This window comes from Scylla paramamosain, chromosome 3 (assembly GCF_035594125.1).
Source record: "Scylla paramamosain isolate STU-SP2022 chromosome 3, ASM3559412v1, whole genome shotgun sequence".
NCBI lineage: Eukaryota > Metazoa > Arthropoda > Malacostraca > Decapoda > Portunidae > Scylla > Scylla paramamosain.
Window position 1 is genome coordinate 36,133,370 of NC_087153.1, and position 12,039 is coordinate 36,145,408.

The window sequence follows — 12,039 nt, forward strand, 5'->3', positions numbered from 1 at the left end:
CATTAGACATAAAGAGATGAGCCAGAGAGAGAGAGAGAGAGAGAGAGAGAGAGAGAGAGAGAGAGAGAGAGAGAGAGAGAGAGAGAGAGAGAGAGAGTGATGAGGAGCAAATGGCATGAAGGAGAGGGCACTTGACGCAATCTCCGCTCGTCTCTCTGAACTGTTTGCACCGCGACACGAGAAGAGGGAAAGACGCCCCTTCTGCCGCCCACTAATAATAACGAGAAGAACAAGAACAAAAACAAGAAGAACAAGAACATGAACATGAGCAACAACAACAACAACAACAACAACAACTACTACTACTACTACTACTACTACTACTACTACCACCACCATCACCATTACTACTATTACACACGTCACACTTATAAATATATTCATTATCATAACCATATCTGCTCTAAAATATTCCAAAGCTGATATAGTGAAATAACAATGATAATAATAATAATAATAATAATAATAATAATAATAATAATAATAATAATAATAATAATAATAATAATAATAATAATAATAACAATAATAATAATAATAATAATAATAATAATAATTAACAACAACAATGATAACAATTAATGAATGAGTGAATGGATGGAAAGGAGGAGTCAGCAGCTTTTGTATCACCAGAACGGAAGACATCTATACTGAAACGAGGTTAGAGATAAAAATGAGAGGCGAGATTTAGTGTGGAGGAAACGATAAATTGAGAGGAGAGGGAGAGAGAGAGAGAGAGAGGAAGAAGATCGTTCCTCACCTCACAGAAAGTCCAGGAAGCGACAGCACGGCAGGAGAGGCAATGAGAAACGCTTAGGAGACGCGAGAATGGAATGCAAGGAAAGGAGGAGAGAATAATACACACGAGTGGTGGTGAAGGAAGACAAGGAGGAAAAATTAAGAAAAGACGATTATATTCAAGACTGAATGAGAAAAAAATGCAACTTAAAATACAACAAAGTGATTAAGAATTGAGTACGTGGGAAAGAAGAGAGTACTAACGCAGGTGGTGGTGCAGGAAGACAACGAGGAAAAGTTAAGAAAAGAGGATTATTCAAGACGCAAAGTGAGAAAGTAATGGAATTAAAACACGACAAAATGAATGAGAACTGAATACACGGAAGAAGAAAAAAAAAAAATAATAATAATAACACGCGTGATAGTATAGAAAGACAAGGGAAAGTTAAGAAGGAAGACTAATTCAAGATACAGAAAGACAAACAAAGTAATGAAACTAAAATACAAAAAAAAAAAAAAGATGGGGACAACAACACAGTCAGTGAGTCAGTTAAAAAAAATAAATAAATCTACGAATATATCAACTATCTATCCACCTATTAATCAGCAAATCAGTCAATAAATAGATATATGCATCAATTTACTTATCTATCTATCCATCTATCAGTTAGTCAACTCTCTAAAGAAAACGAAAGAGATACAAAGAAAAAGGCACATGAGAGTCAGTCAGTCAATCAATCAGTCACTCACTCAATCAATCAATCAACTCCCTAAAGAAACAGAACGAAAAAGTCCCTAGGAAAAGATGTATGAAAGTGTATACGCAGTTCCTGAGATGTCTTAATACTCCTAAAAGCGTCCAAACTTCAGGAAAGACACGCTGTTAAACTGTTCCGAAGTCTGCCAATGAAAGGGAGAAAACGCAGTCAGAAGAGAAGATACTGAGGCTGTCCTGCATTAGTAAAGTGAAGAGTGAAGAGAAACAAGAGTGTAGTAGTAGTAGTAGTAGTAGTAGTAGTAGTAGTAGTAGTAGTAGTAGTAGTAGTAGTAGTAGTAGTAGTAGTAGCAGTAGCAGTAGTAGTAGAAAGCTGTTGTGTGCAGTGGTGGGAGAGGGCAAGGCACGGCACGCAGGCACAAGCACAAGTTCAAAAGATCATCCACCATGAAAATAGCGGTTAAAAAAGAAAAAAAAAAGAGAAAAAAACGGAGAAAAAAAATGCTTAGATAAAAAGAAACTGGAGTGGACTACGAAAGAGTAAATTGGTAGCTTGACAAATACTACAATGTCGAAAATGAAAACAAAAAATGCACGAATATTACATGTGGTGAGTTCTTAGAGAGAGAGAGAGAGAGAGAGAGAGAGAGAGAGAGAGAGAGAGAGAGAGAGAGAGAGAGAGAGAGAGAAAGAGAGAGAGGGTTATCTCCTTCATCTTTACACACTCTCTCTCTCTCTCTCTCTCTCTCTCTCTCTCTCTCTCTCTCAATTACTTTTATCCTCGCCTCCTAACTTTTACAATTGCTTCTCTCTTTACCATCCAATTCACGTACAGACCTGGCTGGCCTCACACTACTTCCCAGTTAGGCTGCGATGTTTTTCCCCGCCATTATGCTTGCTTTTATTACATTCATTTTTCAGTCAACTATTTTTTTTTCTCCTCTAGAGCAAGAACGAGGTCTTTCCGGGTCGTGTGTGTGTGTGTGTGTGTGTGTGTGTGTGTGTGTGTGTGTGTGTGTGTGTGTGTGTGTGTGTGCTGAATGACAGTCAAGGCTGAACTTTACGCTACAGTAACGGAGTTTACAATCGGGCGCGCACGCACGCACACCCACACACACGCGCACACACACACACACACACACACACACACACACACACACACACACACACACACACACACACACACTGACAAAGTTTGACGTATATGGATGGATAAATACATAAACAGACACATAGAGACAGACAGACAGACAGATAAACAAACAAACGGATAGATGCGCGCGCACACACACACACACACACACACACACACACACACACACACACACACACACACACACACACACACACACACACACACAGAAAGAGACAGACAGACTTAGAGAGAGAGAGAGAGAGAGAGAGAGAGAGAGAGAGAGAGAGAGAGAGAGAGAGAGAGAGAGAGAGAGAGAGAGAGAGAGAGAGAGAGAGAGAGAGAGAGAGAATGTACAATAAAGATGGGCGAGCAGACAATAAAAATAACAAAGATAACCACACACACACACACACACACACACACACACACACACACACACAAGACAAGAACACCGGGACGGCAGATCTGACAGTGCCTTCGCTCAGCTGGAAATAAGAGGGACAGCACCAAGGAACAGGATGGTGAAGGAGGCACTAACAGAATTATGAATCAGCAGCAACAATGACAACAACAACAACAACACGGTAACCTACATCACGAAAGAGTACTGCCCTGAAATGTCTCCTGAGCTGCAGGGACTGGTACTGGTGGCGGGTCGTGTGTTGCAAAATGTTACTGAAGGTTAATATAGTTAGCATTATCATAAGTATTGCAGTGATTATGATCTCTCTCTCTCTCTCTCTCTCTCTCTCTCTCTCTCTCTCTCTCTCTCTCTCTCTCTCTCTCTCTCTCTCTCTCTCTTGTTCCCGGTACTGACGATCTTCTGGTGGTTATAATAAAATAAATAAATAGAAAATAATAATGGTGTATTTTTTTATACTTTCACTACTATCACTTCTTTTAACAAGGAAGAAGATAAGAAGAAGAACAAGAACACGAACGAGAAGAACAAGAACAATAACAACAAAAAAAAGGGAAAAAGAACAACTAATGCTATTGATGCTGCTGCTACTACTACTACTAATACTAATACTACTACTACTACTAATACTACTGGAAGGACGGTGGGTAGGGAGACGTCTTCACCCATACACTACCATACGTCCAGCATTAGGTTAGGTAGTGTAGCTTATTACAAACAGCCTCGTATGGGCCAATAAGTTTTTTTTTGTTATTCCTTGTTCTTCTTTTGTGTTTCATTATCTTACTATAGTATATCCTCACAAACTCAAGTCTAGTAGTAGTAGTAGTAGTAGTAGTAGTAGTAGTAGTAGTAGTACACTTGATATGAAAAGTGCACTTTCTTGACCTATGACTCCGTACACACACACACACACACACACACACACACACACACACACACACACACACACACAGCCCAGCATCCCTCCCTCCTACTCCTTCCACCCACCCAACAACTCACCAACTCTCCCTGGTAGACCCGAGGGAGGGAGGGAGGGAGGGAAGGAGGGAGAGAATTGTAATGCTCTGCTGCAGACACTACTAGTCATGCAGCAAAAACTTGAAGATGTAGCACACTTGCCCTCAACCCAGCCCAGCCCAGCCCAACCCAGTGCAGTTCAGCCCAGGCACAGGTCAGATCAATTCCCAGTCCCTAGTCAGTGTAGGGGGACCAGTCAATAGGAGTGAGTGGCGTGAGTCAATCTACTAAAAGAACTGTTAGAGGTCTTACTAGCACGCCACTTCTCGTTAGGTAAGGGGTGGGTGGGTGAGTGAGGATGAAGAAATCTAGTTGGCAGTGACTGTGTGTCTGTGTGGATGGGTGGGTGGGTGGATGGGTGGGGATGACTCACGGTGAAATGGAGCGAAGGGCAGGAAGTTTGGGGTAAAAGTGTTACGGCTGAAGGTTGCAAGCAGCATAGAGAGAGAGAGAGAGAGAGAGAGAGAGAGAGAGAGAGAGAGAGAGAGAGAGAGAGAGAGAGAGAGAGAGAGAGAGAGAGAGAGAGAGAGAGAGAGAGAGATTCATATACTTGGTTCTTCTTCCTTTTTTTTTTTTTTTTTGCCCCGCTCAGATCACTACTGTCATCAAACACACACACACACACACACACACACACACACACACACACACGAGAGGGGACGGGAGGTGTCGAAACTTCAGCCTCTTCTTGAGCTTTGAGAAAGAAGAAAAAAAAAAGTGGGAGCAACAAGAGAAAGTGACGCCATAGCGAGGCAAGTGGCGGGTAATGACTCCCCATTACCGGCCAGCGAGGTGACGAGGAGGCCAGGAAGAAGCAGAGGAAGGGGGCGGAAAATTAGTCAAACTGTTTAAGGTTAATAAAGCAGATATTAAGAACCGTTGTGCCTCCGTCCGCCGTCCACGTGTAATGGGAAGCAGTCACAAGGAGCCAAGCACGCATGACACCAGTGACATTTTCTGCAAATAACATTTCTTAACTAGGATAATGTTCCGAGTCTGTGAAGCACGACATTCAGCCCATCCTAATTATACAGTCAGAATAACGTACACGGTCCCCTCCTGCCGCTTCCGCGTTTAAGTACAGTAAGAGATGTATAAACTGTATGAAGGCAATGAGGCACAATGGGAATAAGACCCGTGTTCTGAAACGCTCCGCTCTCTCACCACGACGATTTTCAAGGGCCACAGAGGTGATTAGCCAGGTTCTCGGGAGTATTTCTCTCTTTAATAATATAGAAGACTTATTAATCTATCACTAGAACCGCATAATAAACACTTACAGACCAGCGTAACTTCAACTAGATCCTTTTAAAAGTAGTGGAGGTGCGGCGCAGAAATGTTTCAGAATATGGTCTTAAGATTCCACCATACCCAATTCGGCCTAGTGGCACAGCGGCTCTGGTTAGTCAGGAGTCCTGGGTTCGAGTCCTTGTCCTCACACCCTTCTTCATTCTGCCTGGAGGGAGTGGCGAGTGAGCATCAGGCCCGGGAAACCTGGGGAACTTACGGTAAACTTGGGTATGGTAGCCAGAATGACGTGGGAGTTCTCAGCGCCCGGGGCAAAGGTCTTTACGCGAGGCAGGTTTACAGACAGAGCCAAGCGAGAGATAACCATCGTACCAGGCCCGTGTTCAGAAACGCTTTGGTCTCTCACCACGACACTTTTCAAAGGCCACAAAAATGATTAGCTGGATTCTCAAGAGTTTCTTCTGTTGATAATGTAGAAATCTTGTTAATCTCTCACCAGAACCATAAAAAAAAAAAACACACACACACACACTATTAAAAACCAGTGTAATTTCAACTAGAACCGTTTGAACTGGTGGAGGTGAGGCGCGGAAGTATTTCAGAATATGATACGTATCAAATACCAGTTAAGTGTGTTTTTCCCTCTTTTTTCTCTCACTTCCATTTCGTAAGCGCTCTTTTCTGTACTGGGAGACGCTTTTCTGTGTTATTTGAAAAGGAAAGCAGCTTAACTCGTGACTGTTTCATATTTTTAGCCCAACGCGGCCTTTCCCAGTGACCAGAGTGAGGGAGGAAGAGCAGCGAACAGGATACCAAGCCTCCGGTGGGGCAGACTGGCCAGGCTTCGGCGGCAGTAAGCTGAACGTTAATGATACACGTGCAAGGCAAAAATAGACCCAGTGCATAATTTATGTATATGCAGAGAGAGAGAGAGAGAGAGAGAGAGAGAGAGAGAGAGAGAGAGAGAGAGAGAGAGAGAGAGAGAGAGAGAGAGAGAGAGAGAGAGAGAGAGAGAGAGAGAGAGGAAAGGGCATGGAGGGAAGGGATTGGGGAGAGATGGAGGGGGAATGAAAGTCTAGGGGAATATAGAAAATATTATGACTGGTAAAGCTGCAAAAAAAAAGGTCATGTACGAGAGAGAGAGAGAGAGAGAGAGAGAGAGAGAGAGAGAGAGAGAGAGAGAGAGAGAGAGAGAGAGAGAGAGAGAGAGAGAGAGAGAGAGAGAGAGAGAGAGAATTTCCTGACATCCCCCATACATGTTTTTCCTAAGAATTTTTAAACACACTGACTTCTGTACCATATTCTGAAACATTTCTGCGACGCACCTCCACTACTTTCAAGACTAGCTGGAGTTCCATCAATTTTTAAGGATGTTTTTACGATTCCAGTGACATATCAACGTAATTTCTATATTATAAACAACACAAACACCCATGACAACTCGGCTATCATCTCTGTGGTCTTTAAAACTAATCGTGGTGAGAGAGCAAACAGAAGCTTTCCAGAATACGGGCCTCTCTTCTTCCCAAGGTATGCCACTGAAGCACTCTGAATTGTCTGTCTGTCTGTCTGTCCTAACGGTGACCAGACTCCAGTTAGGGGATGCTCCAGAGGCGATCCAATGCATTTGTGACGGAGTTTATGGCAGCGTTTGGCATGACTACTCTGGGAGGCTTCACGGCGAGGCAGGTAAAGGGGGGAGAGAGAGAGAGAGAGAGAGAGAGAGAGAGAGAGAGAGAGAGAGAGAGAGAGAGAGAGAGAGAGAGAGAGAGAGAGAGAGAGAGAGAGAGAGAGAGAGAGAGAGAGAGAGACTTTAAACAACAGCCTAAAGATTAATATTATGTAGATTGTTTGATTGTTTCACTAATTAAAGTATTAGAGAGAGAGAGAGAGAGAGAGAGAGAGAGAGAGAGAGAGAGAGAGAGAGAGAGAGAGAGAGAGAGAGAGAGAGAGAGAGAGAGAAATTAACCAGCAGGCGAGGAGATACAATTAGTGCAATGACTCGTAATAACTGCTAAGTGAAAGGAAGGAAGCCAATAAACAGCGGAACGGGAAAACAAAGGACGCAAAAACAGAAGTAATGAAGGAAATTTATTAGAGGAAAGTAAGACACACACACACACACACACACACACACACACACACACACACACACACTCCCAAGGGCTTGCTGCTGGAGTCGTCACGCAGGCCGCCCTCCTGACACGCGCGACAGCAGAGAGAGACCCTCCGCCCCTAATGAACGCATGCGCCGCAACCACACACACCATTCAGGCTGGCGGCGTGCAGGGTCTGGGGGCTGGGAGGAAGTCGGGGGCGTCTGGCGGGGTGAGGTGTGGGGAGGGGGTGACTGGCGACCCTTTCCCTCTCCCCTACCTGTGCCCTAGCCCTACCTGTGCCCCTCAGCCTTACATACCCACGGCCTGACAGTTATAGAGGCAGCTATACCCAGCCCCGCACTCCTCTGTTTTTTTGATCACCAGGTAACGTTTGGAATGGGGAATGAGCCATGAGTCACCTCTCTCTCTCTCTCTCTCTCTCTCTCTCTCTCTCTCTCTCTCTCTCTCTCTCTCTCTCTCTCTCTCTCTCTCTCAGTAATGAAAAATAGAGTTATGTTTCTCTCTACCTCTTCTTCCCATCTTCTCTTCACTCTCCCTTGCCTTATACGAGCGAAGTTCCCTCAGCGTCCCAGCCGTTTAAGGAATACGGTAAAGGCGCTGCCATATTAGCCACACACACCCTGCAGTGGTCTCAGTCTTTGGGAGCAGCGGGGAGGGTGAGGTTCATGCACAGGAGCTCAGCACAGGACACATCTACTGTGCTCACTTGGCGCATTTCAAGCAGATAGATGCGTGCTTAGTAATTAATGGTGGGGGCTCGGAGGGAAGGAGGAGGAGGAGGAGGAGGAGGAGGAGGAGGAGGAGGAGGAGAGAGAGAGAGAGAGAGAGAGAGAGAGAGAGAGAGAGAGAGAGAGAGAGAGAGAGAGAGAGAGAGAGAGAGAGAGAGAGAGTAATTGGACAGATATATGGATACCTAGATAGATGTAGAAATAGACGATATAATAATAGACAATCAGACAGATAAATAAGTAGATAGATAGTTAGACTGACAATTGTAGATACAGACTGATGGAGAGACAGATATAACAGGTAGCTTGATAAAAAAATATATATACAAACCCATAACTGACACAATCATGCAGAACACACACACACACACACACACACACACACACACACACACACACACACACACACACACACACACACACACACACACACACACACACACACAGCCTCGTGGACGCGTCACATCCGCAGTCAGATGCAGGTGTGAGGAGACTGCTTTTCATTCCTTCTGCACCACCAAAGCACAGTTCAGTCACTACACGGGGCCAGGAATGCAATGGACAAGCGCGTACACGAGGGAGAGGTGAACCAACCCCTCCCCTTCCTACACTGTACAGGCCAACCTTCCTCCCCCCGCCCCTTGACACTCCCGACACCTCCTGACCTTCCCTCCTTCCCCTCCCAAGAAACAACAGCAGCACAGCAACTCGCCACAACACACTGGAGAAGCATCACATGGTTATCCTCCCTCACCAATACATACTCTACTCTCAAACATTTTAACGTCTTATCTCAACTACTTTATCAGGTTCTAGTGGAAGGTACTAATTTTCAAGGGTGTTTTTATGATTCTTGTGATAGTTTGACAAGGATTCTATATCATTGCGGGAGGTGAATATTGAGAGAACCTGAATAACCGTATGATGTCTCTGCGAATAGTCCTGTGTCTACTACTACTATCTTACCAGGTTCTATTGGAAGGTACTGGGGTTTTTAAGGGTGTTTTCATGATTCCAGTGCTAGTTTGACGAGGATTCTGCAATGCTACGGGAGGTAAGCATTATATAAACGCGACTAATCATATGTGTGACCTTTGCAAATCTTATGAGAGAAAGTGTTTAAGAATACAACCTGATTCCCACGCCCCCGAAAACACACACACACACACACACACACACACACACACACACACACACACACACACACACACACACTTTTGCTAACTGATAAACTGCAGAGAAAAAAAATTATACTTTCCAGAGCAGTAACATATGCTACCACAAAATGTCAAATTTATAGACTGGGGGATGATAATAAGTGGACATTGGTATATAAACGTATCATACTAAACTGACTGCCACATATACACCTGCTGAATCTTTGCAGCCATCCTTATGTTCTTGGATACACTATTCAGAAAATCTCATCCACTAGCAAACTCATTTCCTCCATCAACCGGGAAAGGAAATGAATGAAAAATCTAATCTTTCCTGCCCTTGATCCATCACCGATACGTGCATACAGAGATGGTTTACAAATAGGGACGGCAAAAACAGCCCCACCCTGTAGCACTCTCATTTCCCCATCTATCAAGAAAGAAAGTGGGTAACAAACCTAATCTACCTTAATTCGTGCCTTCCACTCATCACACGCATGCAGGGAAGGTATGACGGAAAATACTCCTCCAGTAACACTCTCATTTTCCTACAAATAGTGAAATTGGGTTGAAGAATTCATCTACCTTCGTGCCGTCCACCCATCACGTGCACGCAAAGAAGGCAAGACAGAAACAGCGGCACGGAGAGAGAATCAACACGCAGCAGTCATGCTAACTTAAATAATTAACCTCCAAACACACTTTTCAGACGAGTACACACTATTGGGAAACCTCTAACCTGGTATAAGAAATGCGTGAAAAATGGGAAAACTGATGAACTGCTTTGACAATATAAGAAGTGTTAATTGCCAGGTAAAATGAACTGACACACACAGTTTTGCATTTTTTATCACTCAGGCTTATACTAAGTTAAAATGTTCTCAGTAGTACTGTACATACGTCCCCGCGGCACCTGACCCTTTGATCTGCTGACATTACAAGTGCCAGGCCAAAGAAATCTGACCATGAACTCTTCCTGCCAATAAGGAATCGAAGGAGAGGACACGGATCGCCCTGTACCCAGCACGCCAGTCAGCCACCTGCGGTCACCTGTATCGACGTGGCGTTTGTATTCCCTGGAGGAGGTGAGTTACGAGGTAAACAATGACGAGTAAGGATGTAAGAATGTGTGTGTGTGTGTGTGTGTGTGTGTGTGTGTGTGTGTGTGTGTGTGTGTGTGTGTGTGTGTGTGTGTGTGTGTGTGTGTGTACAAGATTTTTTTTTTAAGTTGAACAAAAACGAGATACATTTTTTTTGTATTCCTTGTGTTTTGTCACTAAACTACTACTACTACTACTACTACTACTACTGCTGCTGCTGCTGCTGCTGCTGCTGCTGCTGCTGCTGCTGCTGCTGCTGCTGCTACTACTACTACTACTACTACTACTACTACTACTACTACTACTACTACCGCTACTGTGTGTGTGTGTGTGTGTGTGTGTGTGTGTGTGTGTGTGTGTGTGTGTATTTTAATTTGCGCTTCAGTTATGTTGTGTTTCATACATTAGGTTTGTTATGTAAATGTATATCACTCTTTGTAACTGTGGTCAATAAAGTGTGTGTGTGTGTGTGTGTGTGTGTGTGTGTGTGTGTGTGTGTGTGTGTGTGTGGCGTAGAATGATGGATAACACACGTTTGTTAAGGAAACCAAAACAATGAGTCAAACTGGGATAAAAATGAACGGAGTCACAAGCGCGTCAGGGAAGCAAAAAAAGGAAACAATACTCATTGCTTCACTCTGGTTCACGGCAAGCCTCACCCCTAGAGTGTTTGGTTCACCCGCACCCTGGACGGGAAGACACCGCACCGGCCGGCAAGGAGAGGGGAGCGGAGGGGACGGGGCGGAGGCGGGGGGCGGCACACGTGTGGAGGATGGCAACTTGAAAGCGGCGGCAACAGCGGGACTGGAGGCGAATAATTAAAGCTGAGTCCAGGAGGCAATGATTGGTCGGCCTAACGAGATTCGCCCTGTCACTGCACGAACAATGTTTTGGTAATTACCTGACCCCGCACTGATTCCCTCCCTCCGCCGCCCATCACGCCCGCACAATGGAACCAAGGGTTGTTGAGCTGGCTGCCCTATTGTCTCTTTCCACGCTGTTTCCACACATCCTCAGTACAGTTTCCTTGGACCTTCCTGATGCTAAAACAGCCACGCGCTAACGGCTGCTGAGGGTGGGGCAGTGACACGGCACTGACGGGACATGACGCCACCCGTGAAGCAGTGCCACGGCCGCCCTGCCCTGAGCCCTGCCCGGAACGCCGCCCCTGGGGGAGGGGCGGCACCGTGGCACTGGGCTGGGAGGCGACACACAATCGATTGGTGCAACACGCCAGCACATGCAGGGTGCGCCAGGCAGCACCCAGCTGACCCCGGGGCAGGTGCACCCTGGATCAATAGTAGGGATGCAGGGGTGGCCTTACCTTGGGTCCCGGTGGGCAGCAGGGTCTCCTGGTGCACGTAACCATCTTTGTGCAGGATGACATGTGACAGACTGGGCGACAGCGACACCTTGGGCTTGTCCCCGTCCTTGATGTCAAAGAAGCACTGAACGGTGGTATAACACAAGGCCCACGCCTGCTCCTCAGATATGGGCGCACCAAAGCCTGTCAAGATACTCTCCAGATCTATGCACCCACGCGCGTCCAGCACACATCCCTTGGACGTGCGCTCCGACATCCTCACGCCACAGGGTCTGACACACCACTGAGCGGGCTGCGCAAGCTGACCCACGAGCGCGCACCGACACCACAGAA

The 12,039-nt window shown here is 45.4% G+C and overlaps 1 protein-coding gene across 6 annotated transcripts in view; it reads right to left on the reverse strand.

The window, feature by feature from the left end:
* Window positions 1-12,039, reverse strand: part of LOC135094641 (protein spire homolog 1-like) — a 237,877-nt gene extending 225,838 nt beyond the window's left edge. For 2 of the 6 annotated variants that reach the window (XM_063994910.1, XM_063994926.1), the window contains exon 1: window positions 11,707-12,037. In XM_063994910.1, the coding sequence (XP_063850980.1) occupies window positions 11,707-11,962 (256 nt within the window). In that variant the 5' untranslated portion in view covers window positions 11,963-12,037. Of the gene's footprint in view, window positions 1-11,706 lie in introns of all 6 variants that reach the window. The other 4 variants (XM_063994919.1, XM_063994934.1, XM_063994900.1 and 1 more) reach the window with 3 other exon arrangements.